Raw genomic sequence first — 27791 nt, forward strand, 5'->3', positions numbered from 1 at the left:
CATTTCAGTACCTTGCGTCTCAATCTGGTGGGCACAAAGGATTTTCCGGAGGAACTTGCTGAATCTCAGCAGGAGTGGCAGGAATCAAACAGTCAGGAGGAATAATATGCCTAGGCGTGGAGTCCAAACCAATGACGTCAGAGGACCTGGAGAGTGCATCAGCCCTGATGTTCTTGTCTGCTGGACAGAAGTGAATGAAGAAGTTGAACCTGGAAAAGAACAGTGACCAACTTGCCTGGCAGGGGTTCAAACGCTGAACAGACTGAAGGTATAGAAGATTTTTATGATCGGAGTAGATGCTGACCGCATGAGAAGAACCTTCCAATAAATGTCGCCATTCCTCCAAAGCTAGCTTGATAGCAAGGAGTTCACGATCTCCAATTCAGTAATTCCCACAAATTACACTCTTGCCCTTGGCGTTTTTCTGAGTGAACGGCACCCGCTCCAATAGATGAGGCATCGACCTCCAAAGCAAAGGGCCTCTCTGGATCAGGTCTTGTAAGCACGGGAGCAGAGGCAAACACAGACTTTAAACGGGAGAAGGCCTCTTCAGCCTCTCAAGGCCAAGATTTAGGATTAGATGCCTTTTTAGTGAGAGCCACAATAGGTGCAATCAAGGATGAAAAATGTGGGATAAACTGACGATAATAGTTAGCGAATCCCAGAAAGTGTTGAATCGCACGTAGGTCCGAGGGACAAGGCCAATCCAATAATGCAGACAACTTATCTGGATCCAACTGTAGGCCCTGATGAGAGACAATGTAGCCAAGAAACGGAAGACTGTACACTGGTACACGTCAAGGCAATACAAAGGAATGCTTTCTCTAGGGCACAAGGCAACAAAGATCCAGCAGAGAACTGAGGAGGGTGGAGGAATTTATAAGCAAGCCACAGGTGGTTACACTAATGAGCGTACTGGCCTTTAAATCTTAAAGCTCCGGTGCACGCCCTAAGGGACGAGAACACGCGTGCCGGAGCAGAGAGGTGGAGACAAAGGCAGGAGAAACACCCGGAGAGTGACGGACTGGGGCTTGCATGCGGGCGCGTCCCGCGATGTGAGTCCCAGCCCTGTCGGCAGCTGAAGGTAAGGAGACCATGCGCTCATGGCCAGCGTGTGAGGCCGGAGCGCATAGTGTAACATTCCTCTGTAGCATACAGCTGCTTTTATAGTACTGGAAAGGTAAAGATTTTTTAATAGAAGTAATTTACAAATCTGCTTAACTTTCTGGCACGTTGATTTAAAAAAAATAAATTCCACCGGAGTACCCATTTAAGGAGCCATTTTTGGGGATTATTATTTAGGAGATGACAAAACAGTGGCAATAGTTAAAATCAGCAATTGTAGATGGGAGGATTTGCTTTCCTAAGGCCTTGATCATCCTGTAAATTTAATCTTAATCTTGTAAATATGCATTTGTAAGGAAGGGTTTAGTTTCACATATTGAATATTTGTGTGGGTGGGTTATTAGAACATAGGGGGATATAAATAAAGATGGTCTAGTGCAGTGTTTTTCAACCACTGTGCCGCGGCACACTTGTGTGCCGTGACATAGTGTAAGGTGTGCCGTGGGAAAAACACCCGCCGGGTGTTTTTGCCGCGGGTGTCACGATGCCGGCTGGCAGAAGGTGGATCCTCTGTGCCAGAGAGGGATTGGCGTGGACCGTGCTAGTGGACCGGTTCTAAGTCACTACTGGTGTTCACCAGAGCCCGCCGCAAAGCGGGATGGTCTTGCTGCGGTGGTAGTGACCAGGTCGTATCCACTAGCAACGGCTCAACCTCTCTGACTGCTGAAGATAGGCGCGGTACAAGGGAGTAGACAGAAGCAAGGTCGGACATAGCAGAAGGTCGGGGCAGGCAGCAAGGATCGTAGTCAGGGGCAACGGCAGGAGGTCTGGAACACAGGCTAGGAACACACAAGGGAACGCTTTCACTGGCACAATGGCAACAAGATCCGGCGAGGGAGTGCAGGGGAAGTGAGGTATACATAGGGAGTGCACAGGTGAACACACTAATTAGAACCACTGCGCCAATCAGCGGCGCAGTGGCCCTTTAAATCGCAGAGACTCGGCGCGCGCGCGCCCTAGGGAGCGGGGCCGCGCGCGCCGGGACAGGACCGACGGAGAGCGAGTCAGGTACGGGAGCCGGGGTGCGCATCGCGAGCGGGCGCCACCCGCATCGCGAATCGCATCCCGGCTGGAGGCAGGATCGCAGCGCACCGGGTCAGTGGATCTGACCGGAGCGCTGCAATAGCGAGAGTGTAGCGAGCGCTCCGGGGAGGAGCGGGGACCCAGAGCGCTCGGCGTAACAGCGGGACATCTGTGTCCCGAAAGTTGCTTTTGGGACACAGGGATGCCTCTATTAAGTCCCTGCAGCCCCGCGTGTACTTTAAAAACGCGGGGACCGCCGGGAGGAAGAGCACGCAGGGACGTCACTGACGTCCCATGCGTGCGCCCATAGCAACAATCGAGGAGGACTTGGTAAGTGTTACCAGCGGCGCGTCTCCTTCGGTGTTCCGAGCACCGCTCCTCCGGTCCCGGGACCTACTGCTATAGCCGGACCGGAGGAGCGGTGCTCGGAACACCGAAGTGGGGCAGTACACAGGCATACAGCCTTCAGTAATAAACTGTATGGCTGAAGGCTGTATGTCTGTGGGGGAACTATACTGCACCTAATGTGGGGGGACTATACTGGACCTAATGTGGGGGAACTACAACCTAATGTTGGGGAACTCCAACTTAATGTGGGGGTAACTATACTGCACCTAATGTGGGGGGACTATACTGACCTAATGTGGGGGGACTATACTGGGCCTAATGTGGGGGAACTATACTGGACCTAATGTGGGGGACTATACTGGACCTAATGTGGGGGAACTACAACCTAATGTTGGGGAACTACAACCTAATGTGGGGGTAACTATACTGCCAACCTAATGTGGGGGAACTATACTGCCACCCTAATGTGGGAGAAAATAAGATATATGCAAGATAAGATATATGCAGTGTGCATAGGAATTTGTTCATAGTTTTTTTTTGCTCGTCAACCTCGGTAGGGGTGCCCCGCGGAAAAAAAAATTCCGAGGTGTGCCCTGACCCAAAAAAAGGTTGGGAAACACTGGTCTAGTGAGTAGACAGTTTTAATTTAAACTAGAAAATCTCAAATTGTCCCAGATTTTTACCACTGGCTCAGGCTGTTTAAAAATCTGGCGCATGTTTAAAAACTGTCTAGTCTAAGTTTCAGTAAAACTTTTAATTTGGCTTACTTTTAAGCCAAATATGTGTACCTGAGTTGCATTTTAACTCCATCCCCCCATTGTATTGCCATTAATCAGATTGACCACGGTGACAAATAAACAGTTGGTCCTTTTTTTTGCATTCAGAAGCCACTGCTTACATGTATACGATATCTTTACTAAAGTCAGCATTTTTCTATGGCAGAAGTGACTGTTTGATCACTTTGGCACAGCACTAATCAGTACTACCTGCAATCTACTTGTATGGTCTGCCGGAAGTAAAATACCAGAGGATCACAGCAGAGCGGCAGGGGGCGAGTGATGAGACCTACATCTGCCATATTGACTCTTCAGATTCCTGTGATCTCGCTGAGAGTCTTCCAATGAGTGTCACTTAGCCCCAACACTGTGTTAGATGCCATAATCAGTATTGATCCTTGCATAGTAAGTGTTTATGGCAGGCATCAGCATGATCACTGATTTCTGCCATTACTGGCGGGTCCCCGACTACTATCAGCTCCTGTACTTCATGTACAGAATGCAAATGTACGTCCTGGTGCATTAAGTATCAGCACACCAGGACATCAATTTACATCCAATGTCCTTAAGGGGTTAAAATACAATTGCCACCAGAAACAGTTTGTAAACATGTTAGAAATGTTGAAACAAATGTGTGTTTAATAGAGGCCATAGAATGTGGTTTTGCAAAAAGGTACCCCTAGGAACAATAGCATGTCGTCCGCATAGAGTGCTACACTTTCCTCCAACCTACCATACTTAAACCCTACCAAGGGCAGGAAGGAGTGGATCAGTGGAATCAGAGGCACAATGGCCAAGGCAAAGAGAAATGGGGCAAGAGGACACCCCTGACTGGTACCACACTGGAGAGAAAATACATTAGACAAGTGCCTATGAACTCTAACCCTGGTCAACGAATCCCTATACAGAAGCTAGACAAATAACATAAAATAGGGCCTAAAGCCCATACAGTCCATGACCCTCAAAAGTAATTCCACTTGATGCTCTCAAAAGCCTTGGCAGCGTCAAGCGAAAAAATGGATCTCACCCCTGCACCCTCCTGAGACATCTGGAGATTCAACAGCAATCAGCGAATATTATCCATGGTGGCATTAAGCCAGTTCAATCCCCATGGACCATTGAAAGGATCACTTATCCCAACCTATTGCTATGAACAAAGCAGAGAGATGAGACAGTAGGATTCTTCCTATAGGGGTACTTGCCGGGTGTTGGAATGAAAACTTTAGCTTCTAACATAAATCGAGGAACGTGGACATCTTCAACTGCAGCCGCAAACACATGGATTAGCCTGATAGTGCTTATAGTCTTTACTAGGCAAACCAAATACCCCCAGCAGGGTAAAACGTTTACTGTATATAGTCACCAAGGCCCAAAAAGGGGTGGTGGCTCTGTGGCCTTATAGCAATATTTTACAGTTTACATATAAAATTAAGCTCCAAATAAATAAAAAGATGACAACTTATCCTGTACTGATTCTGAGTTATATCCTGTATTATCCTCCAGAGCTGTACTCACTATTCTGCTGGTGAGGTCACTGTGTACATACATTACATTACTTATCCTGTACTGATCCTGAGTTATATCCTGTATTATACTCCAGAGCTGCACTCACTATTCTGCTGGTGGAGTCACTATGTACATACATTACATTACTTATCCTGTACTGATTCTGAGTTATATCCTGTATTATCCTCCAGAGCTGTACTCACTATTCTGCTGGTGAGGTCACTGTATACATACATTACATTACTTATCCTGTACTGATCCTGAGTTATATCCTGTATTATACTCCAGAGCTGCACTCACTATTCTGCTGGTGAGGTCACTGTGTACATACATTACATTACTTATCCTGTACTGATCCTGAGTTATATCCTGTATTATACTCCAGAGCTGCTCTCACTATTCTGCTGGTGAGGTCACTATGTACATACATTACATTACTTATCCTGTACTGATCCTGAGTTATATCCTGTAAATCTTTTTATTATAAAAATCTAAAACATAACAGACATAATCAATAATACATAACATAAACTCAGCTTACATGCGCCATAAATATGAAACATAATAAGACAAATTGTCATTATAACAAAAACTAAACTTTTACCAGCCAGTCCAGTTTCAACTAAAACTAATTACGTACACGTATATATAAACTAATGAAATAATATGTGTACTCCAACCCCATACATCACACCAAACCCACACCAATTACACAAACAAAAACTCTGCCATGCCCGGCAATAGGAAATAAAAGCCGTCCAAACCTGGACATAATGAAAATATTGACTAACAGGCAGCAGATACATTACAGACAACACTTACATATAAACATAAACATACATATAAACATACATACACTTTTTTTTTTCTTTTTTTACTCTCTCTCTCTCTCTCTCACCAGCCGATTCCACACTCACTCACACCCATCCTCACCACCATCATTAGCGGATATCACACTCATACCCATCCTCTCCTAATATATATATAAAAAATTTAAAAACAAATTTAAAAACAAATAGATCCGGCTGCCTTAACTAAAACAAAAGGTAACTAAACATTAGTAAGCATAAATATACAGAAATACAGGCAAATGAATAACAATAACAACTCTTTCACTATTTTACCCCAAAGCCCCTCCAGCCCCTCTGGCCATGAGATGGTATAAATGTCCAGTCCAGTCCATAATCCACACCAGGAGCCGGGCATCATGGAGTCCAATATTGTTCATCAATGGCTCCACCCAGCTCACCTCTTACCCCCCATTCCCCCACCCAACCTATTCTATAGCCCCCTATATACCTATATACAAGAAAGTAAAAGCAAGGCCTATTCAGCCATGCCACCAAAAGGTTTGCCACACAACATAATTACTTAAACACATACTATACACTTATTAACATAAACATAACTATATACATAACATAACTATACATATAACTACATTACTATATACATAACATAACAATTGTAAGGCCCAAGTTCAGTTACCTGCAAGCCCTTCATACACTCATTTCCTTAAAACAAAACGCTAAAGGTGACATGCGCCAGCCCTCCACCGGGATCAGAGTATGGCAGACCAGATACCAAATAATTTTTAAACCTATCCCTCATCTACTTTCCCTAGACTCACACTATCGCTGCCCCTAAAGTTTAAGCTGTCCCTACACACTGACCCTAACACTGACCCTACCACTCTATCCCTAACCAGAATTAACGTGCCTCCCCTAAAGGGTTCAGCATCTAGGGCACATCAAATGAAAACCCTCTCCATAGGAGAGAAGCCCTACTTGTACCCAATCTGCCATACTCTAAAGACCTTCACTTGCCCTCCTGTCTCCCATTCCTGGAAGAAAGGCCGAAACCATTCCCTGCAGGAAAGTACCCACGGAGGAGCCCTCTCTTTCCAGAGGTTTGCAATGTTGGCTTTCAAGAAGGTGTTCGTTAAGGACACCACAGGGTTTACCATAGATAAACCCCCTAGTCTCCTCGTGCGGTACGTAACCTTCCTCTTGACTAGGTTCATCCTGTTCCCCCATAACAGTTGGAAAAACAGGCTGTAGATCCTAGTGTAGTAAGCCTCTGGTAAGATACATACGCTGCCCAGATAGATAAACAAGGGGAGCAGGTACGATTTGATCAGGTGTACCCTTTCCCTGAGGGTCATAGACCAACCCTTCCACTGGTCCCCCTTCTGAGCGGCATCCTGGAGCTTACCATCCCAGTTTTTGGTGGGATATTTATCCTGGCCGAATGTGATGCCCAAAACTTTTGCTGACTCTTGGGGCCCTGGAAGGGTGTCCGGGAGATCAAACATGGGATCCCCCCCTCCCAGCCAGAGACTTTCACACTTATCCCGATTGATCTTGGACCCGGATGCCTCCGAGTAACGATCCACCTCCGACATAGAAAGCCCCCAAACCGTGCCTCTCTATCCAGAAAGACAGGTCGACCTCACCCCTTCCCTCTACCTGGATCGACCTGTCGCCCCTACGCAGAGCCTCCAGGAGGCGCTGTTGCAAGTAACCCCCGGGGCCGGACGGAGACAGGGACCCCCCTGGACCCCTGGCAGCGACATTAGCATAGCTCCTAGGAGCAGTCACTGCCGGGGGGGCAGCCGGACCAGACCCAGAACCACCATTCACACCACCACTCACATCATCTTTTTTTCCATCCATACCAGACTTCCCATTCGTACCACTACTCCCACCAACATTCACTCCACTGACACTCCTCTCATCCACAACACTAGTACACTCAGCATTCTCACATCCTGCACTCATACCCTGCCTAACTGATTCTGGGCTGGCTGGGAATTGTAGTACCGCTGGTTTAACCAAAGTCTTTTTTTCTGGCTTGGCTGCTGCTGGGGTCAATGCTGATGGCGATGGCTCCTCCTGAATGGGCAATGACGCCTCCTGAGTTTGGGGCTGCCCCACTGAGCGCACCCAAGCTCCTCCCACGGCGCCATTGCCGGACAATGATCCCGGCACTGGGAAACTCACCCCCCCCCCTCACAGGGGAGTGCCCCGCAGTGCCTGCAGAACACACCGCCCCCCGAGCACACGGACCCAATGCTCTCCGGCGCCCGGACACTCCCCCCCCCCCCCCCCCCCTCACAGGGGAGTGCCCCGCGGCGCCAGTAGTGCCCACAGTACTCGGGGAACCGCCGCCCGAGCACACGGCAGCGTAGCTCGCCTCTGGAACTTGGACACGCCCCCTGCCACCCTGGGCCGGTCCTGCAGTGCCAGAGCTGCCCGGCATGAGCCCATCCTGCCCTTCCCTACCAACAGGATGGGTGGGCTTCACAACTATTGCGCCCTCAGCCTTTTCTGACGCCATGCTGTACCCCCCCATGCTGGCCCCGCTCCACCACAGGAACGGGGTCTGGCAGTTTGGGGGAGCCCGCAGCCTGAACCAGCTTTGCAGCTGGCCCAGACTGCTGGAAAGGGACAAATACATATTGCACCGTCTCCTTGGTCTTGCGCTTCTTGGACCTCTGCTTGACCACCACATCCTCACACTCATCGTCGCCAAAGGTGAAACTCTGGAGGTGGGCTGGGGACTCCTGCATCACAATTGCCCTCAATAGACCCCAAGCCTCACTCTCCACGTCATCCTCCTCACTCTCACTTGGTGGTAGTGCCACCTGTCCAGCCTCAATGTAGCTGTCCTGGGTCTGGGTGTCACAGGGAGCAGCTACAGGCATAGCATCAACTTCCACACATTGTGCATGTTCCTCCAACCTTCTCCTCTTCCTCCTTTACATCTTCACCACCATCCTCACTATCTTCACCGCCACTACTCTCCCCATCATCCACCTCCACCTTACCTGGAGGGGCAAGCTGTGCTTAACTAGCTTGCCCCCTGACTGGAGAGCCGGTAGGGGTTAACAGGAAAAGAAAGTTGGGTCACCCTCCCCCCCCCCCCCCCCCCCCCAGAGTCTGCTTGGTTACAGCAGGTGGTAGGTCCCAAAGGTGGGGGGAAGGAGTGCGCCTATCAAATAGTTTTCTCTTCCCGGGCTTTTAGGGCTCCTCCCTGGGGGTTTATAAGCCCTGCACTCCCTTCCCCCCTCCAATCTGCCCAGGACCCGGAGTTTTGCCCTCCCTCCCTTTTTGTTATCTGTTTGTAAGTCACAGCTTGGCGGAAGGAAGATAGAAGAAGCGGGGTCAACCCGGGGTAGACCTCCGCACAGGACGGTGCGGCAGTACCTTGCGGGTTGGCAAGAAGCCAAAGAGTGCCTTGTTCGCGTTTTATAATTTGGGTTATTTATATATTTATAATAAATAAGCTGTGGCCGATTCCCACCCATTTAAAAAGTTAAAGGTGTCAGTGTGAGTTATTTGTATATAGTTATTTAAAAGGGGAGGGTGGTTATAGAGGGTTGAAGAGTAATAAGTCTCAACAGTCTGGGGATTTCATGGCAGCAAACTGATCGTTGTTGATCAGTTTCTCCTTAAAGAGACCGCTGCCCTCCAGTATCACCGCTCTCCTCGCCTCCAGCTTCACAATCTCGCCTCTCAGCGATGTTATCCTTCTCTTCAATTCTGGCTTGCTCTTTCTGGATCCAGTGCTCATCAGACTCTGGGCCACACGCAGATCCTCTCTGGCCATCCTCAGTTCCCTGCCACGCTGATCATACTCCGCAAACCTTGCGGCCATGCGGGAGCCGTACGTGAGGCTGGACTCCCCGGGCCCACTCTCCGACCACATCTCCACACTGCTTTTCCGTGCCCTTCTTCCACCTGTGGATCTTTGGCTGGCACCCGTAGCCTGGGAAGCAGAGCCTGCATTTCTGCAGACTCTGCCAGATCTTCTCCCGGCCGGAACAATGGCTGTCGAAGTTTTCACTCCACTCCCCGCCAGCCTGGAACGGGAAGTGGAGCCATGAGGCTCCATTGCAGGAGGCTCTTCCCCAGGAATCTGCCACCTTCCTGGGAAAGCAGGTGGAAAAAATAAGCCTCTCTCCTCTGGAAGTCTGGAGTCTCAGGAGCTCAGCAACAGACACACCTAGTGACCACACCCTCCAGAGCTGTACTCACTATTCTGCTGGTGAGGTCACTGTGTACATACATTACTTATCCTGTACTGATCCTGAGTTATATCCTGCAGATCTTTTATTAAAATTTCAAACATAACAATAAAAAATTACAAACATAAACATACCATATCCGACAGAACATATCAATATAACGAATCATAAAACCAACACCATAGCATAAAATACAACACCGGTCCACCCCACACTCATTCCTGCACACAAACAAATATATACAATATTTACAAAAGACATATTCCTATAATACCCATTATACCCATACCATACTAATAAACTATATACACTAATACTAAATGTGAATTTCCTGGCCCAGTTGCAATACCAAAAACCCAATACCAATAATATACCAAAAAGAATAACAACAACAACAATAATAATATATACAAAATAATAAAAACCAACACAAACAAAATAACACCACTTTTTTTTTTTTTTTTTGGCCCTGAGCTGGTACCGCATCCCATGCCCCCAGTACATGTTACCAGACGTCCATGAACCAGTCCAGGATTTTCTGTATATATAAAAGTCCCATACAACCCCCCTCCCCCCTTTTAACCCACCACCCAACCTAAACTAAACCCAAACCCCAGGTGGCATCACACAATATATACAATATATACATTACATAAAATATACACAGACTAATAATATACACAATACATAAGTATACACATAGACTACAACAATAAATACAATAACAAATACATATAACACTATAAGCCAAACAACAAACCCCTAAAGCTCAAGTTCAGCGCCTGCAAGCCCTATATTACCATAAACCAACTGCTCAAAACAAAAAGACTAACGTGCCAGCATCAGCCCACCACCAGGGGGAGACAACAGGCTAAGGCACTTTAAAGGCAGAGCCCCTCCACAGACGAGAGGCCCTGCCAGCACCCAGCCTCTCGTACTCCAGAGAACGCACCTTCACCAGGCCACCGAGAATGTTCCTAACCACCACATCCACAGGGAGGATTTTACGCTGCGTCGAAACTAAACACAGTGCGTTCCACGTGTAGTACCTAACCACTGAGCTGACTAGGAATAAAGTGCACCAGTCCCAGCCTCCAAGGTTTCTGAATGCCCCATAGGCCCATTCCTCATAGGAGAGACTGGCCAGCCGAGGCCAACCAATGGAAGCGCCCACCCTGGTGTAAACCTCTGTGTTAAAGGGACAATGAAGCAGAAAATGCTCCATGCTTTCCAGCATGCCTCCACACTCTTTACGGGGACATCCACGGTCATCAGAGCTCCTGCCTTTCAGATTGTCCCTCACACACAGTTTCCCATGGAAGCAGCGCCAAGTCAAGTCCCAAAACTTCAAGGGGATCCTGATAGAATTAAAAAATTCTAAACCCACCTCCAGATCCCGACTTGGGCAGTCCTTGAGCGCCAATGGCCTCTGGAAATGAGAAGACAGGACCCTCTTGTCAAGGAATTTCCTCGACAGAGTCCTAATCTCCCCCATCCCCAGACCCCACCGACGAATAACCTTCAGAACCGGGGTAGCATAAGCCGGGAGATGCCCGTGTGGTGTGCGAAGATCCTTCACTTGCCCTCCTGTCTCCCATTCCTGGAAGAAAGGCCAAAACCATCCCCTACAGGAGGATACCCACGGAGGAGCCCTCTCTGACCAGAGGTTTGCTATATTGGTCTTAAGAAAGGTATTCACTAGGAATACCACAGGGTTGACCATACACAACCCCCCTAGTCTCCTTGTACGCTAAGTAACCTCCCTCTTCACTAGGTTCAGTCTTTTCCCCCATAACATTTGGAAGAACACACTGTAGACCCAGGTCCAGAGAGGTTCTGGCAACATGCATACACTGCCTAGATATATCAACAAAGGGAGCAGGAATGTTTTGATCAGGTTAACCCTTTCCCGGAGGGTCAAAGACCAACCCTTCCACTGATCCACCTTCTGGGCGGCGATCTTGAGCCTGCTGTCCCAGTTTTGTTTGGGGTAATCCCCTTGGCCAAATTCAATGGAATTGCAGATTCCTGGGGCTCTGGAAGGGCGTCCGGGAGATCAAAACTAGGATCTCCCCCTCCCAGTCAGAGACTCTCACACTTATCCTGGTTGATCTTGGACCCGGATGCCTCCGAGTAGCGGTCCACCTCTGACATCACCCATCTGACCTCCTCTTGTAAGGAGACAAACACAGTGACATCATCAGCATACGCTACTGCCCTCAGAGCCGAATCTGCCAGGTCCATTCTCACCCTCGCCAATGGTCCACAATCAATCCTCCTAAGGAAAGGATCAAGCAAAGGGCTTAAAGGGCAACCCTGACGGACACCAGAACCAACCTCAAAGGAGCGACCAATCCAACCATTCACAAGCGGGAAACTCTCTGCCCCTGCATACAAGGTCTTAAGCCAATCAACAAACCCCCCCGGCAGGCCATATCTCAGAAGAACAGACCAGAGGTACTCATGGTTAACCCGATCAAACGCTTTTGCCTGATCCAAGGACAGCAAGTACCCCTTCCAGTGGCCAGCCCTACCCTGCTCCACCGCCTCCCGGACACTGAGCACAGCACTAAATGTACTGCGGCCCGGAACAGAGCAATGCTGAGCCCCCAAAAGGAGACGGGGTGCAAACTCCACGAGCCGGTTAAACAGCACTTTTGCCAGAATCTTTCTGTCCGCATTGAGAAGTGCTATGGGACGCCAATTCTCAATGTGGGACGGGTCTTTACCCTTTGACAGGATGATCAGCGCTGACCTCCTCATTGACTTTGGCAGAGTGCCCGAGGATAGACACTCATTAAAAACAGCAGTCAAGAGGGGAACCAAAGTGTCCTTAAAGGTCTTGTAGAACTCAGATGTTAAGCCATCCGGACCGGGTGACTTCTTGAGGGCAAGCCCATCAATCGCCATCCTGACTTCCTCTTCCCGGATCATCTCTGTCAAAACGTAAAGAGAGGGGTCTACTCCTGGTTCAGGGATGGTTTCAGCCAAGAAAGCTGATACCTTATCTCGATCTTGATCCTTCCTTCCCAAGAGGTGCGAGTAGAAGGATCTGACGACCTCCAGGATCCCTGATCTGGACCTTTTCAAGGATCCCGTACTATCAATCAGTCCTGAGACTATTTTACTATTCACTGACATCTTGCAGTTTCTGTAAGGGTCGGGCGAGCGGTACTTCCCGTAATCCCTCTCAAAAACCAAAGATGCTTGTCTGTCGTACTGGCACTTCATCAACAAGGACTTCACTCTGGAGATATCGTCACGACTACCTTCAGTCGAGACAAGGTGCTCAAGTTTCTTCCTCAGGCCCTGGTACAAATGGTACCTGTTTAGGCTTCTGAGGCCCGAGAGCTGGCGGAAGAATCTCGCAACCCTTTCCTTGAAGATCTCCCACCACTCTGACTTACTGCTACAAAGGCCCAGCAATGGTACCTGGCTCTGAAGAAATTCCTCAAAGGACTGTCTTATCTCCGCTTCTTCCAAGAGAGACGAATTCAGCTTCCAATAGCCTCTGCCCATCCGGGGGGTCTCTGTGACATTCAGAGAAAACAAAATTAAACAGTGATCGGAGAACTCTACCTCAACAACAGATACTGCTGAAGAGACGGCTTCCTCCTTCAAATAAAACCTGTCTATCCTAGACCTACAACTATCCCTATGATAGGTGAATCCCGCGTGGCCTGGGGTGTGCCGGATGTGGACATCCACCAGGCGAGCCTCACTCACTATGCTATTAAGGGCGATGCTATCATAAGTCATAAAGAGACACTTTCGGTCCCACTTAGACTGTGGGCCGTAGATGTTAATAAGGCGAAGTTCTTGTCCCTTCATGAGGACATCTAAGATCAGGCACCTCCCCATTTCTAACTCGATAACCCGTCGGCATTCTACTGCTGCAGTAAAAAGGACCGCCAATCCGCTATACGGCTCGGCCCCAAGAGACCAGTAGGAGGGCCCATTCCTCCACTCTCTTTTAGCCTTGTAGATAGATGACATATCTGTTAGCCTGGTCTCCTGCAAAAATAAAATATCAGCATTAATATGGGCAAAAAAAATCATAGGCCGCAAATCGAGCTGTATCTGACTTAATGCTGGCAACATTAATGGATGCCAGAGTCAACGGAGAGGGTGCCGCCATCAAGGGTGATTGAGTTAGACAGCTTTCTTTTTCCCACCATCCTTCCCATTCACCCCACCACCCTCCTCATCAGATGATGGTTTACCCCTTTTTAGTGAGATGGATGTGTCCATTTTCCCATTATATACATTTTCCTCGTCCCCTGACTCTGGGCCAGTCTCCCCCCCTGAAGAGATAGTTTCCCCAGGGAGAGAGGACTCAGCGTCCCCTGTGAGTCCCACCGCAACATCCGGAACCTCACCCCCCCGCCTCCTCCCCCTCCGAAGAGGAAATGTCGCAGAGGGCTCGGAACCGGTTGGAGAGACCAATCAGAGGGAGATCAGTTGTACCTTCCTTTGGCATCTGGCAGGTGGGAGAAGATATTACATCTCCTCTTTTTTTATTCCTCCGAGTACCCCGCTTTGTTTCTGCCCATCCCCCACTGTCCTCATCCGCGCTCTCACCATGGGAGGACAGTGAGGAGACGGCATCCCCCTCTTTGTGGATCCTCCCAATCTCCTCATCCAGTTCACTATCCCCCAGGGCCTCAGCAGTAAGACTGGCCGCAGGGACAGGATCAGGAGTCACCCCAGTTGGTTGATGCTCCTGTGAGTCCTGAATCTCCCTATCCCTTTGGCGCTTCTTGAGACGCCTCAATTGGGCAGGCGTCTTTTGCTTACTTTTCTTCCCTGGCCCTTGTGCGCCTTCATCTCCGACAGCCGTCCCCCCAGCAGAATCCACCTCACAGCTTACTCCCACCGGGGCAACAACCGCGTTGACAAAGGAATGAGGGCAACGACTGAATGGGTGACCTAAGTCACCACACAGGTGACACCTAATCTCTGCACAAGATGTAGCGAGATGGCCTATTTCCTCACACAGAGTGCACTTCTGCACAGTGCAATTGGCACTAAAATGTGTGGGGTCACCACATCTGTGACAGAGCTTCGGCTGACCCTGGTAGAAGATCTGGATACGATCTCTTCCGAGGAAGGTCGCAGATGGTATATGGGTAACGGTGTTTCCTGAACGCCTCAGTTTGACCATAAATGTCCAGGCCCCTGACCAGATGCCATATTCATCCCTGTTCTTTTTTGGGACCTCCACCACCTCTCCATACCGACCTAGCCACGTCATGATGTCAATACAAGAGAGTGATTCATTACAAGTTAAAACGGTCACTTTCTTGACATTATTTTGGCGAGACACCGCCTGAATGGCAAAGTCTCGCCAGCCAGGTTCGTTCTTTACCAGCTCATAATTGGACCAGAAGAGCTCAAGCCCCTCCGGCCAAACAAAGCTGATATCAAACTCAGGGGTACCATAAGCATGTATTAAGGCGTAGATGTCAGCTGCCTTAAAGCCCAACTTCAGCAGAAGCTCAACAACTTTAGATCTTGGAGGACATGTATCACTGCCTCTCCACCTCAGCCGGACCACATTCCTACGGAGACCACCTGGCCCGGCTGTAGGGAGCGACCACACATTTTCCTCTCGGAAGGCTGAAAGACTATGTCTCTCTATCCAGAAGGATAGATCAACCTCCCTACCCTCTACATTGATCGATCTCTCCCCTCTCCTTAAGGCCCCCAGGAGACGCTGCTGCAAACTGCTCACCCCAGAGCCAGAGGATGAGGAAGGTGCCCCCCAGCGGTGACATTTGCGTAGCTGCGTACCGGTGCTGCCACCGCTGGGGGTGCAACTGGACCAGGCCCTACATCCCCACCACTAATCTGCGCCCCTTCACCACCCTCCTCCACATAATCCATACCCAAACCATTGTCACATGTTTTAGCTAATGTGCCCCCCATACCTCCACCCGTGCTACAGCCCAAACCACCATTCAAAGCCCCAGACAGATTATTAACAGATACATTCACTCCTTCATTCACTCTTACATTAACTTTCTCACTCATACTGGCTGGACCGGTGCGTTCTGGTGCAGATTTTGTACCATCAGCATCACTGGGTACCAGAGCTGGAGCCACCGCCACAGGACAGGTCACCGGTCCCTTATACAAGGACCGGGAAGCCTGCCTAGCCTGTTTATTAGCCCTGTTTTTATTGGTACCCTCCACTTCATCAGTACTGGAGTTTCCTGCTCCTGGGCGCCGCTGATCTGGATAAGCGGCACCAATACAAAATAGGGGTTTAAGTCCAGTCTTTCTGGGAGGCGAAGACATCTTAGCCCCGGCAGCTCCTCCACGACGACACCGCTGCTCCAAAGGAACAGCAGTGCCAACGCTCAGAGCCACCGGAGCTCCCGCAGCCGACTCTGGCACAAAATCGCCCCCCCCCCCCCCCCCCCCCCCGTTAGGGAGCAACCCAATGTGCCAGAGCCTTTACTGCCCATCGCTGGGCAAATATCACTGTCCGACCTCACAGCCGATACACTGTCTGCTCCACCACTGTTACTGCAAACAGCTATGGAGCTCACCGCCACACTAGACTCCATTCTCTCCCCACTCTCCTGCACTGAGTCCACAGTAGAACTTCGGCTGGGCTGAGAAATGGGGTTCACACAGTGAGCTGACCCTGCGGCCAGTCCGGGGGGCTCAGGGAGGGGGGTATATACAAATGTTACCTGCTCCTGGAGCTTGGTCTTCTTTGACTTCTTTTTCCTTCCCCCAGGTGCCTCCTCTGGTAACTCATCTCCAAACGTGAAGTCCTGGAGGCGACCTGGGGACTCCAGGAGCTGGATCTGGGCCCTCAGCGCCCCTCCCTGGTGACTGGTGCTACTCTCATCCCCCGAACCGCCAGGGCCGCAGCCAGATGACATTGCCACTTGCCCTGCAGGGAGCCCACTGTATGGGGTCAGATGTTGCAGACCCCCGGTGGATTTGGCTCAACATTATCGGCCTCCGCAACGTCTCCTTCCTCCTCCACCCGTGGCTGAAGCCCCCTCAGCTTTCTTTGCTTCTCTTTCTTCTTTTCTGCAAAGCGATCTTCATTCTGAAGCTTTTCTTTAAATGGCCCGCTGTTCTCCAAAATAAACGTTTTCCTTTTCTTTAGATTGCTGATGCTGGTTTTTAGCTGTTTAATCCTTGCTGACAGCTCAGTCTTCTGGCGTTTTGACGCAGTTTCCATTAAGGCTTTTGCCTCCTGTACCTCCTCCTGGAGCCTATACAAGCTGCTCCTTGCTTCTTTATATCCCTGAAGTATCTCTGCAACACGGGACCCATAGGTGGTTCCAGGCTCCTGGGCATTGCCCAATCCTCCTCCACACCTCCATGGGCATTTGGCTTTGCTCCAGGAGGAGTATCACAGTCCATAGTACCTGTAGTACCTTTTGTTGGAGCAGCCTTGCGGCTACTCTTCGTCTCCATGGGCTCAGGAGGGGCTGGAGATACATTGCTGCATCTCCTGGCAGAGCGCATTAACCCAGAGACCTCTGGTGCAGTTCCTGATGCTGGTCCCTCTGCAACTGGTCGCTGGCTCCCCCCTGCCCCCCGCGGACCTACTTCGGGGGGCAGGTGTTGGGGTTCTCCGCTCCTCGCTCATACCAGGAAACGAACCCTCCTTCTGGGGAAAGGAAGGTCGCTCCTGGGAGAGAGGTGGATCACTCTCAAGGTCGAGCACACCAAACGCTCACAGGAAGCCCAAACAGGAAGATGCTCCTTCTAGTGGCCAGACTCCAGAGCTGTACTCACTATTCTGCTGGTGAGATCACTGTGTACATATATTACATTACTTATCCTGTACTGATCCTGAGTTATATCCTGTATTCTACTCTAGAGCTGCACTCACTATTCTGCTGGTGAGATCACTGTGTACATACATTACATTACTTATCCTGTACTGATCCTGAGTTATATCCTATATTATACTCCAGAGCTGTACTCACTATTCTGCTGGTGAGGTCACTGTGTACATACATTACATTACTTATCCTGTACTGATCCTGAGTTATATCCTATATTATACACCAGAGCTGTACTCACTATTCTGCTGGTGAGGTCACTTTTAGGACATTTTCATGAATGTTCAGCTACAAGTGGTCATTGTTATCTGATAAATGTATGGATCCTATACATGTACATTCAATCATTTGACAATATTACTCACCGATCACCCTGATCGCTCCCGTGCTCTTCTCCACATGTGTCGGTATACTGGGGTGTCTCACCCGACAGATAAATTCTGCCCCGAAATCTGTTGCCGCAGACACTGATAGGTTCAGACAGGCCGTACAGGTGAATGTCTTATCTTCTTGTTGTGTGGCCTCTACTATCGGGATCTTGTATTTGTCACTGTCAGACACAACATAGTCTTCTTGGCTTCCTGCATCTCTCCTTAACCACTTCACGTCCAAAACATCGGGGAAATACCCAGAGACTCGACAAAGCAGTTTAGCTTCTTTACCGTCCATGAATGTAGGTTTCTCAATCTCTCCCATCACTGGGCGCCATCCAGAGTCTGTAACACAAAGAAATGTACTTATTATTATTACATTTTCTTTAAAACACATTATTAATTCTGGGATAAGAACAAATACAGATGGATTCAAAATACATAACATGAGACAAAGAAAAGATCATGTACAATATAAATGATCTACAGATAATTAAGAGAGAAGAAGGATTTTGCATCTCCAGTTCGGTCGGAAAACTTCTGACTTTTATTTAATGACAATGTGGGATATTACATTGGGGACATCGGAGCTGCTGGTAGTGCATGTTGCCCTTCGAGAGCAAAATCCCTTAAAGGAGTCCTCCGCTGCTCAGCGTTTGGAACAAACTGTTCCGAACACTGGAGCCGGTGCAGTGCCGTAGATTGTGATTTGCCATAGATTGTGATGGAGTGACTCAGCAGTTTTCCCTGCTCGAGCGCTCCGCCTCCATTACATTCTATAGGCTGACACTCGCACACCACCCCCCCAACCATTGGTTACTGCGGGGGCTGGGGGGGGGGGGGTGAGAGTGTCACGTGACATATTTACTCATCACACGTTGCAGCTAACGGCAGTCTCACTTGGGCTATCACAGCGAGCGGATCTCTCCCTGTGATAGCCGAAGCTGCACGGAGCTCTCATGGCCTCTGTGGCTGCCAGCGCGCTCGATCGCCATCACTATCGGGATCCCTATCCCGATAGCGCTGTCAACCGTTTGCCTCCCCGCCCGCTGCTCTACTCCCCATCCCCTGCTAACTCTCAGGGAACGGGGAACAGAAAGTAGAGTAGCGGGCGCAGCTAAAGTAGTACTGCGCATGTGCAGAACTATCCAAATAGCGTAGGTAGGTAGATTAGTGTAGGTTATAATTTAGCATAGTTTAGGCACTACAACTCCCAGCATGAGAGTTGTAGTTTAGGACAACTGCTCCCAGCATGCCCAGACAGCTAAAGGCTGTCCAGGCATGCTGGGTGTTGTAGTTTAGCTTAGACAGCGAAGGGACTACAACTCCTAGCATGCCCAGACAGCTAAATGCTGCCCAGGCATGCTGGGAGTTGTAGTTTAGGACTACAACTCCCAGCATGCCCAGACAGTTAAAGGCTGCCCAGGCATGCTGGGAGTTGTAGTTTAGCTTAGATTAGATGGCGAAGGGACTACAACTCCCAGCATGCCCAGACAGCTTAAGGCTCCCCAGGCATGCTGGGAGTTGTAGTTTAGGACTACAACTCCCAGCATGCCCAGACAGCTAAAGGCTGCCTAGGCATGCTGAGAGTTGTAGTTTAGGACTACAACTCCCAGCATGCCCAGACAGCTAAATGCTGCCCAGGCATGCTGGGAGTTGTAGTTTAGCTTAGATTAGACAGCGAAGGGACTACAACTCCCAGCATGCCCATACAGCTAAAGGCTGCCCAGGCATGCTGGGAGTTGTAGTTTAGCTTAGATTAGACAGCGAAGTGACCACAACTCCCAGCATGCCCACACAGCTGAAGGCTGCCTGTCATGCTGGGAGTTGTAGTTTAGCTGATGGGACCACAACTCCCAGCATGCCCAGAAAGCTGAAGGCTGCGCGGTGATGCTGGGAGTTGTAGTGTAGTGAAAGGACCACAACTCCCAGCATGCCCAGACAGCTAAAGGCTGCCCAGGCATGCTGGGAGTTGTAGTTTTACACAGGTATAAAGTAGTTAGCGTAGTGTTAGCTTGATTTTAGCGTAGTTAGCGTAGTGTAGTGTTAGCTCAATTTTAGCGTAGCTTTAGTTTAGTGTTAGAGCAGTTTTAAATTTTTTAGCGTAGCTTACTTTTAGCGTATTTAGCGTAGTGTAGCGTTAGTGTAGCTTAGTGTTAGCGCAGTTTTAGTGTATTTAGCGTAGTGTAGTGTCAGTGTAGCTTAGTGTTAGCTCAGTTTTAGCGTATTTAGTGTAGTGTAGTGTTAGTGCAGTTTTAGTGTAGCTTAGTGTTAGCGCAGTTTTAGTGTATTTAGCGTAGTGTAGTGTTAGCGCAGTTTTAGTGTATTTAGTGTAGTGTTTGCGTAGCTTAGCGTTAGCGCAGTTTTAGCGTATTTAGCGTAGCTTAGTTTAAGCGCAGTTTTAGTGCATTTAGCATAGTGTAGTGTAGTGTTAGTGCAGTTTAAGTGTATTTAGTGTAGTGTTAGCGTTTTAGCGTATTTAGCGTAGTGTAGTGTTAGCGTAGCTTAGTGTTAGCGCAATTTTAGCATATTTAGCATAGTGTAGTGTTAGCGCAGTTTTAGTGTATTTAGCTTAGCTTAGTTTAAGCGCAGTTTTAGTGCATTTAGCGTAGTGTAGTGTTAGTGCAGTTTAAGTGTATTTAGTGTAGTGTTAGCGCAGTTTTAGCATATTTAGCGTAGCCTATTGTTAGCGTAGTCTCAGAGTAGTTAGCGCAGCGTAGGGTTAGTCCAGTTCTAGCATAGTTGGCATAGTTGTACACGGGAGTAGTGTAGCTAACTCAGTTTTACAGGCAGATAAAGCGTAGTTTAGAGAGTTTAGCGTGGGGTGTAACTTAGCTTAGTCATAAAGTAAAGTGGCTACAACTCCCAGCATGCCCGGAGAGCCAAAGGCCGTCCGGGCAGGATGGAAGTTGTAGTTTTGCAAAAGTAGCAGTGGCAGTTGCGCTCTGCTACGTTAATGCAGTATACAGCCATCTGTATAGATGGCTGGATACGGTGATCACAAGGCCACTTACCCACCTCCGTTGCTGCTCCGTCACTGGACGTGTAGCAACGCAGGAAGATGGCGGAGCTGGTGGTAAGTTAGGCTCTCCAGGTACTAATCCATTTTTTTTGTGTTTTTCTTCTCATTTCAGATACGTGAATGCGGAGTACTACATCGGAATCGGTGGACTACGACGATGACCTGCATTTTTTCTTTTCTTTTAATAAAATGGTTAACGAGGGCTGTGGGAGAGTGTTTTTCCTAATAAAAATGTTTTAACTTGTGTGTGCTTTTTTTAAATTACTTTACTGGCTTAGTAGTGGAAGCCGTCGTGTAGATGGAGTCCATTACTAAGTCGGGGCTTAGCATTAACCCAAAAACAGCTAGTGCTAACCCCAAATTATTACCCCGGTACCCAACGCCACAGGGGTACCGGGAAGAACCAATACCAACAGGCCCAGAGCGCCAAATATGGCGCTCTTGGGCCTAGGCGGTAACAGGATGGCGTTATTTAGGCTGGGGAGGGCCAGTAACAATGGTCCCCGCCCATCCTGGTAATGTCAGGCTGTTGCTGTTTGGTTGGCATTTGGCTGAAAATGAAAAGACGGGGAACCACACGTTTTTTTTTTTTCAGCCAAATACCAACCAAACAGCAACAGCCTCGACTTAGTAATGGATTCAAGAGGTCTACTAGAGGGCTTCCACTACTAAGCCTGTAAAGTAATAACAAAGAAAAAAAGCACACACAAGTTAAAATGTTTTTATTATTAGGAAAAACACTCCCCCTCAGCCCTCGTTAACCATTTTATTAAAAGGAAAGAAAAAATGCAAGTCCACCGATTCCGATGTAGTCCTCCGCATTCACGTATCTGAAACGAGAAGAAAAACACAAAAAAAATGGGTTAGTACCTGTAGAGCCTAACTTACCACCCCCGTGGTCCAGTGACGGAGAAGGAACGGAGGTGGGTAAGTGGCCTTGTGATCACCGTATCCAGCCATCTATACAGGTGGCCGTATACTACATTAATGTAGCAGAGCGCAACTGCCTCTGCTACTTTTGCAAAACTACAACTTCCATCCTGCCCGGACGGCCTTTGGCTCTCCGGGCATGCTGGGAATTGTAGCCCCTTCACTTTATGACTAAGCTAAGCTACACCCCACGCTAAACTCTCTAAGCTACACTTCATCTGCCTGTAAAACTGAGTTAGCTACACTACTCCCGTGTACAACTACGCCAACTATGCTAGAACTGGACTAACACTACACTACGCTAACTACTCTGAGACTACGCTAACAATACGCTACGCTAAATACGCTAAAACTGTGCTAAGGCGACACTACACTAAATACATTAAAACTGCGCTAAAACTAAGCTACGCTAAATACACTAAAACTGCGCTAACACTACGTTAAATACACTAAAACTGCGCTAACACTACGTTAAATACACTAAAACTGTGCTAACACTAAGCTACACTACAACTGCGCTAACACTACGCTATGCTAAATACGCTACAACTGCGCTAACACTACGCTATGCTAAATACGCTACAACTGCGCTAACACTACGCTATGCTAAATACGCTACAACTGCGCTAACATTATACTACGCTAAAAACTGTGAAACTGCGCTAACACTAAACTAAAGCTACGCTAAAATTTAGCTAACGCTACGCTAACTACTTTATATCTGTGTAAAACTACAACTCCCAGAATGCCTGGGCAGCTTTCAGCTGTCTGGGTATGCTGGGAGTTGTGGTCCCTTCACTGCACTACAACTCCCAGCATGCCCGGGCAGCTTTCAGCTGTCTGGGTATGCTGGGAGTTGTGGTCCCTTCACTGTCTAATCTAAGCTAAACTACAACTCCCAGCATGCCTGGACAGCCTTTAGCTGTCTGGGCATGCTGGGAGTTGTTGTCCTAAACTACAACTCTCATGCTGGGATTTGTGGTGCCTCAACTATGCTAAATTACAACCTACACTAATCTACCTACCTACGCTATTTGGATAGTTCTGCACATGCGCAGTACTACTTTAGCTGCGCCCGCTGCTCTACTTTCTGTTCCCCGTTCCCTGAGAGTTAACAGGGGACAGGGAGTAGAGCAGCGGGCAGGGAGGCAAACGGTTGTCAGCGCTATCGGGCATAGGGATCCCGATAGCGATGGCGATCGAGCGCGCTGGCGGCCACAGAGGCCATGAGAGCTCCGTGCAGCTTCGGCTATCACAGGAAGAGATCCTTTCCCTGTGATAGCCCAAGTGAGACTGTGAGTGTCAGCCTATAGAATGTAATGGAGGCGGAGCGCTGGAGCAGGGAAAACTGCTGAGTCACTCCATCACAATCTATGGCAAATCACAATCTACGGCACTGCACCGGCTCCAGCGTTCGGAACAGTTTGTTCCAAACGCTGAGCAGCGGAGGACTCCTTTAACCTAATCCCATAGGTGTAATGAAGAATCTTGTTACCTGTTATTGACGCTTCCTGTTGCCCGGTCTCATTTCCAAGGCTCCATGTGGCTCGTATTCTATATCCTTGATCCTTGAGGAGATTGCCAGGAACTCTACATTCACTTCTTACATTAAATGAACAGGCACTATTTTTTGTAAATGTCTCTTTAAGAGTCTCTGCATCCTGGAATTGTCCAAGGCCATGGCTCCATTTTATCTTGACATCTTTCGGAAAAAAGTTCTGCAGAGAGACAGAACAGACAACGTCTCCATTGTCCCCCAGTGACAGCTGCATAGGATCGGGCACTTCTGGCCTTCCTGCAAATAAAAAAAAATCTTCATTATTAAAGGGGTACTCCAGTGGCAAACTTTTTTTTTTTTAATTAACTGGTGAACAGATTTTTTAATTGCTTCCATTAAAAAAATCTTAATCCTTCCAGTACTTATTAGCTGCTGAATACTACAGAGGAAATTATTTTGTTTTTTGAACACAGAGCTCTCTGCTGACATCATGACCACAGTGCTCTCTGCTGACATCTCTGTCCATTTTAGGAACTGTCCAGAACAGCATATGTTTGCTATGGGGATTTTCTCCTACTCTGGACAGTTCCTAAAATGGACAGAGATGTCAGCAGAGAGCACTGTGGTCATGATGTCAGCAGAGAGCTCTGTGTTCCAAAAAGAAAATAATTTCCTCTGTAGTAGCCAGCAGCTAATAAGTACTGGAAGGATTAAGAGTTTTGCACCGGAGTACCCCTTTAATGACCACTTTATATGAAATGAACAACTTTAATAGTGAGCAGGAAGACCCCAGCTATCTCCTGATATATTGTATGGACAAAAGTGCATGGACCCCGGACTATCATACCTATGTATATTTGTGTTGTCTTAAAGGGGTACTCCACTTAAAAAAACATTATTTCTTTTAAATTAACTGGTGCCAGAAAGTTAAACAGATTTGCAAACTACTTCTATTTAAAAATCTTAATCCTTCCAGTACTTATCAGCTACTATATGATCCACAGGAAGTTCTTTTCTTTTTGAATTTCCTTTCTGGCTGACCACAGTGCTCTCTGCTGACACCTCTGTCCATTTTAGGAACTGTCTGTAGCAGGATAGGTTTGCTATGGGGATTTGTTCCTACTCTAGACAGTTCCTAAAATGGACAGAGGTGTCAGCAGAGAGCACTGTGGTCAGCCATAAAGGAAATTCGAAAAGAAAAGAACTTCCTGTGGAGCATACAGCAGCTGATAAGTACTGTAAGGGTTAGGATTTTTAAATAGAAGTCATTTACAAATCTGTTTAACTTTCTGGCACCAGTACATTTGAAAAAAATGTTTTCCAGCGGAGTACCCCTTTAATACCGTATTTATCGGCGTATAACACGCACTTTTTAGGCTAAATTTTTTAGCCTAAAGTCTATGTGCGTGTTATACGCCGATACACTCCCAGGAAAGGCAGGGGGAGAGAGGCCGTCGCTGCCCGCTTCTCTCCCCCTGCCTTTCCTGGGGTCTAGAGCGCTGCTGTCGGCCCTTCTCTCCCCCTGGCTGTCGGCGCCCCTTCTCTCCCCCTGGCTATCAGCGCCGCTGCCCGTTCTGTCCCCCTGACTATCGGTACCAGCGCCCCATTGCCGGCGCCGATAGCCAGGGGGAGAGAAGCGGCGCCGACAGCCAGGGGGAGAGAAGGGGCAGCAGCACCGATTACCGGCGCTGCTGCCCCGTTGCCTCCCCCCATCCCCGGTGGCATAATTACCTGGGTCGGATCCGCGCTGCTGCAGGCCTCCGGCGTGCATCCCCTGCGTCGTTGCTATGTGCTGCACGGCGCGGCGCATGACGTCAGTGCGCCGCGCCGTGCAGCGCATAGCAACGACGCGGGGGACGCACGCCGGAGGCCTGCAGCAGCGCGGACCAGACCCAGGTAATTATGCCACCGGGGATGGGGGGAGGCAACGGGGCAGCAGCGCCGGTAATCGGTGCTGCTGCCCCTTCTCTCCCCCTGGCTGTCGGCGCCCCTTCTCTCCCCCTGGCTATCGGCGCCGGCAATGGGGCGCTGGTACCGATAGTCAGGGGGACAGAACGGGCAGCGGCGCCGATAGCCAGGGGGAGAGAAGGGGCGCCGACAGCCAGGGGGAGAGAAGGGCCGGCAGCAGGGCTCTAGACCCCAGGAAAGGCAGGGGGAGAGAAGCGGGCAGCGACGGCCTCTCTCCCCCTGCCTTTCCTGGGGGTATATCGGGGTATACACGCGCACACACGCACTCTCATTTTACCATGGATATTTGGGTAAAAAACTTTTTTTACCCAAATATCCTTGGTAAAATGAGGGTGCGTGTTATAGGCCGGTGCGTGGTATACCCCGATAAATACGGTATGTTTCATGGAGATTATTATCACTGCAGCACAAGTTGCGAGAAATACTTTGAGTGACGTCGAATTCTCTTACTGATTTCTGTGAACTTCCATAGTAAATGCTTCTGCTGACTTGTTCCGTTACAGAGGAAGGTGCAGGAGACTTTTATCTCTTTGTGTTTCATTTCAGCTGGTGTAAAGGTCAGGGTAGAGATGGCGTGGTGGAGTTTATCGGACTGTGATCGGTCAGTTTCCACAGTATAATCTTGGCTGACTTGGTTGTTTAGGAGACCGGCCTCTTCATCTTTTTCCAGCTTATTTTCTGAGATTTCTATATCTGTTCCATTCTCGGTGATGGTCCAGGTCACCCGCACGTCTTCTGGACAGTTGGACGCCATACAGTACACGGCGACTTTCTCCTCACTCTCCAGGCTGTGAATGTGACTCACCAGGAACTTCTGGGATTCTGTAGACATTAAGTGAAGGCAAAAAAAAAAGTCAGCCTAACGGCCATTTTTGGGTGGGGTACAATGGCGGTGCGAAAGAAGCCGTAGTCAGAGAAATGTCCCAATGGGTCTCCTCTGCTTCTGGTGAAATCCCTTTCATACGGATGACCTTATCTCCTCTGTTAAAGGGGTACTCCGGTGAAAACCTTTTTTCTTTTAAATCAACTGGTGGCAGAAAGTTAAACATATTTGTAAATTACTTCTATTAAAAAAATCTTAATCCTTCCAGTACTTACTAGCTGCTGAATGCTACAGAAGAAATTCCTTTCTTTTTGGAACACTGATGACATCACGAGCACAGTGCTCTCTGCTGACATCTCTGTCCATTTTAGCAACCATGCATAGCAAATGACTGCTAAGGGCAGCATGGTGGCTCAGTGGTTAGCACTGCTGCCCTGCAGTGCTGGAGACTTGGGTTCAAATCCCACAAAGGACAACAATAAATAAAGCATTATTATTATTATTATAATAACATCAGCAGAGAGCACTGTGCTCGTGATGTCATCAGAGAGCATTCCAAAAAGAAAAGAATTTCCTCTGTAGTATTCAGCAGCTAATAAGTACAGGAAGGATTAAGATTTTTTAATAGAAGTATTTTACAAATATGTTTAACTTTCTGCCACCAGTTGATTTAAAAGAAAAAAGGTTTTCACCGGAGTACCCCTTTAAGGTCATCCGTATGAAAGGGATTTCACCAGAAGCAGAGAAGACCCATTGGGACATTTCTCTGACTGCGGCTTCTTTCACACCGCCATTGTACCCCACCCAAAAATGGGCGTTAGGCTCACTTTTTTTTTTTTGCTGATGGATCCCATTGATTATAATGGAGTCCATCGAGCGCCGTCGTTTATAGCGGGAGAAAAAGGCGTCACATGCACTAATTTTTCTCCCGCTATACTGCCGGGACATAATGACAGTGTGAAAGAAACAAATAATTTTATTTGAGCATTATGTTCTATTTTCCAAAATCTAATAATCCAATCTTAAACTAAACACATTTTACAGTGTAATATGTGTAATTTCCTAATAAAACACAAAGATGATAAAAACAAAACAGTTGTACAAAAATGTTTACAAAAATAATATGTTAACACAATCTCTACTTCAAATGCCCAAGAAAATATTCATGCACTGAATATTGTCATGGGAAAAAGAAAGTACCGTATTTTTCGCGCTATAGGACGCATCCAATTTATAGGGGCAAAATCTAAAAAAAATAAAGATTTTGAACCCAATAGTGGTCTTCAACCTGCGGACCTCCAGATGTTGCAAAACCACAACTCCCAGCATGCCCGGACAGCCGTTGGCTGTCCGGGCATGCTGGGAGTTGTAGTTTTGCAACATCTGGAGGTCCGCAGATTGAAGACCACTGCATAGGAGGTAATACTCACGTGTCCCCGCCGCTCCGGACCCGTCACCGCTGCCCTGGATGTCGCTCCATCGCTGTCGCCGTGTCCCCCGTCGCTCCAGAACGTCTCTGCTGCCGGCCGGTATCCTCGCTCTCCGTCGCCGCCAT

At 48.4% G+C, this 27791-nt stretch overlaps 1 protein-coding gene across 1 annotated transcript in view; it reads right to left on the reverse strand.

The window, feature by feature from the left end:
• The window catches only part of LOC130283841 (uncharacterized), a 113176-nt gene that overhangs the window by 42538 nt on the left and 42847 nt on the right, over positions 1-27791 (reverse strand). Inside the window, exons 7-9 of the mRNA XM_056533414.1 lie at positions 25864-26235; positions 23443-23742; positions 17990-18340 (exon numbers count right to left, since the gene is read on the reverse strand). Coding sequence (XP_056389389.1) covers positions 17990-18340; positions 23443-23742; positions 25864-26235 — 1023 coding nt within the window. The remainder of the gene's footprint in view (positions 1-17989; positions 18341-23442; positions 23743-25863; positions 26236-27791) is intronic.

Source organism: Hyla sarda, chromosome 8, assembly GCF_029499605.1.
Source record: "Hyla sarda isolate aHylSar1 chromosome 8, aHylSar1.hap1, whole genome shotgun sequence".
NCBI lineage: Eukaryota > Metazoa > Chordata > Amphibia > Anura > Hylidae > Hyla > Hyla sarda.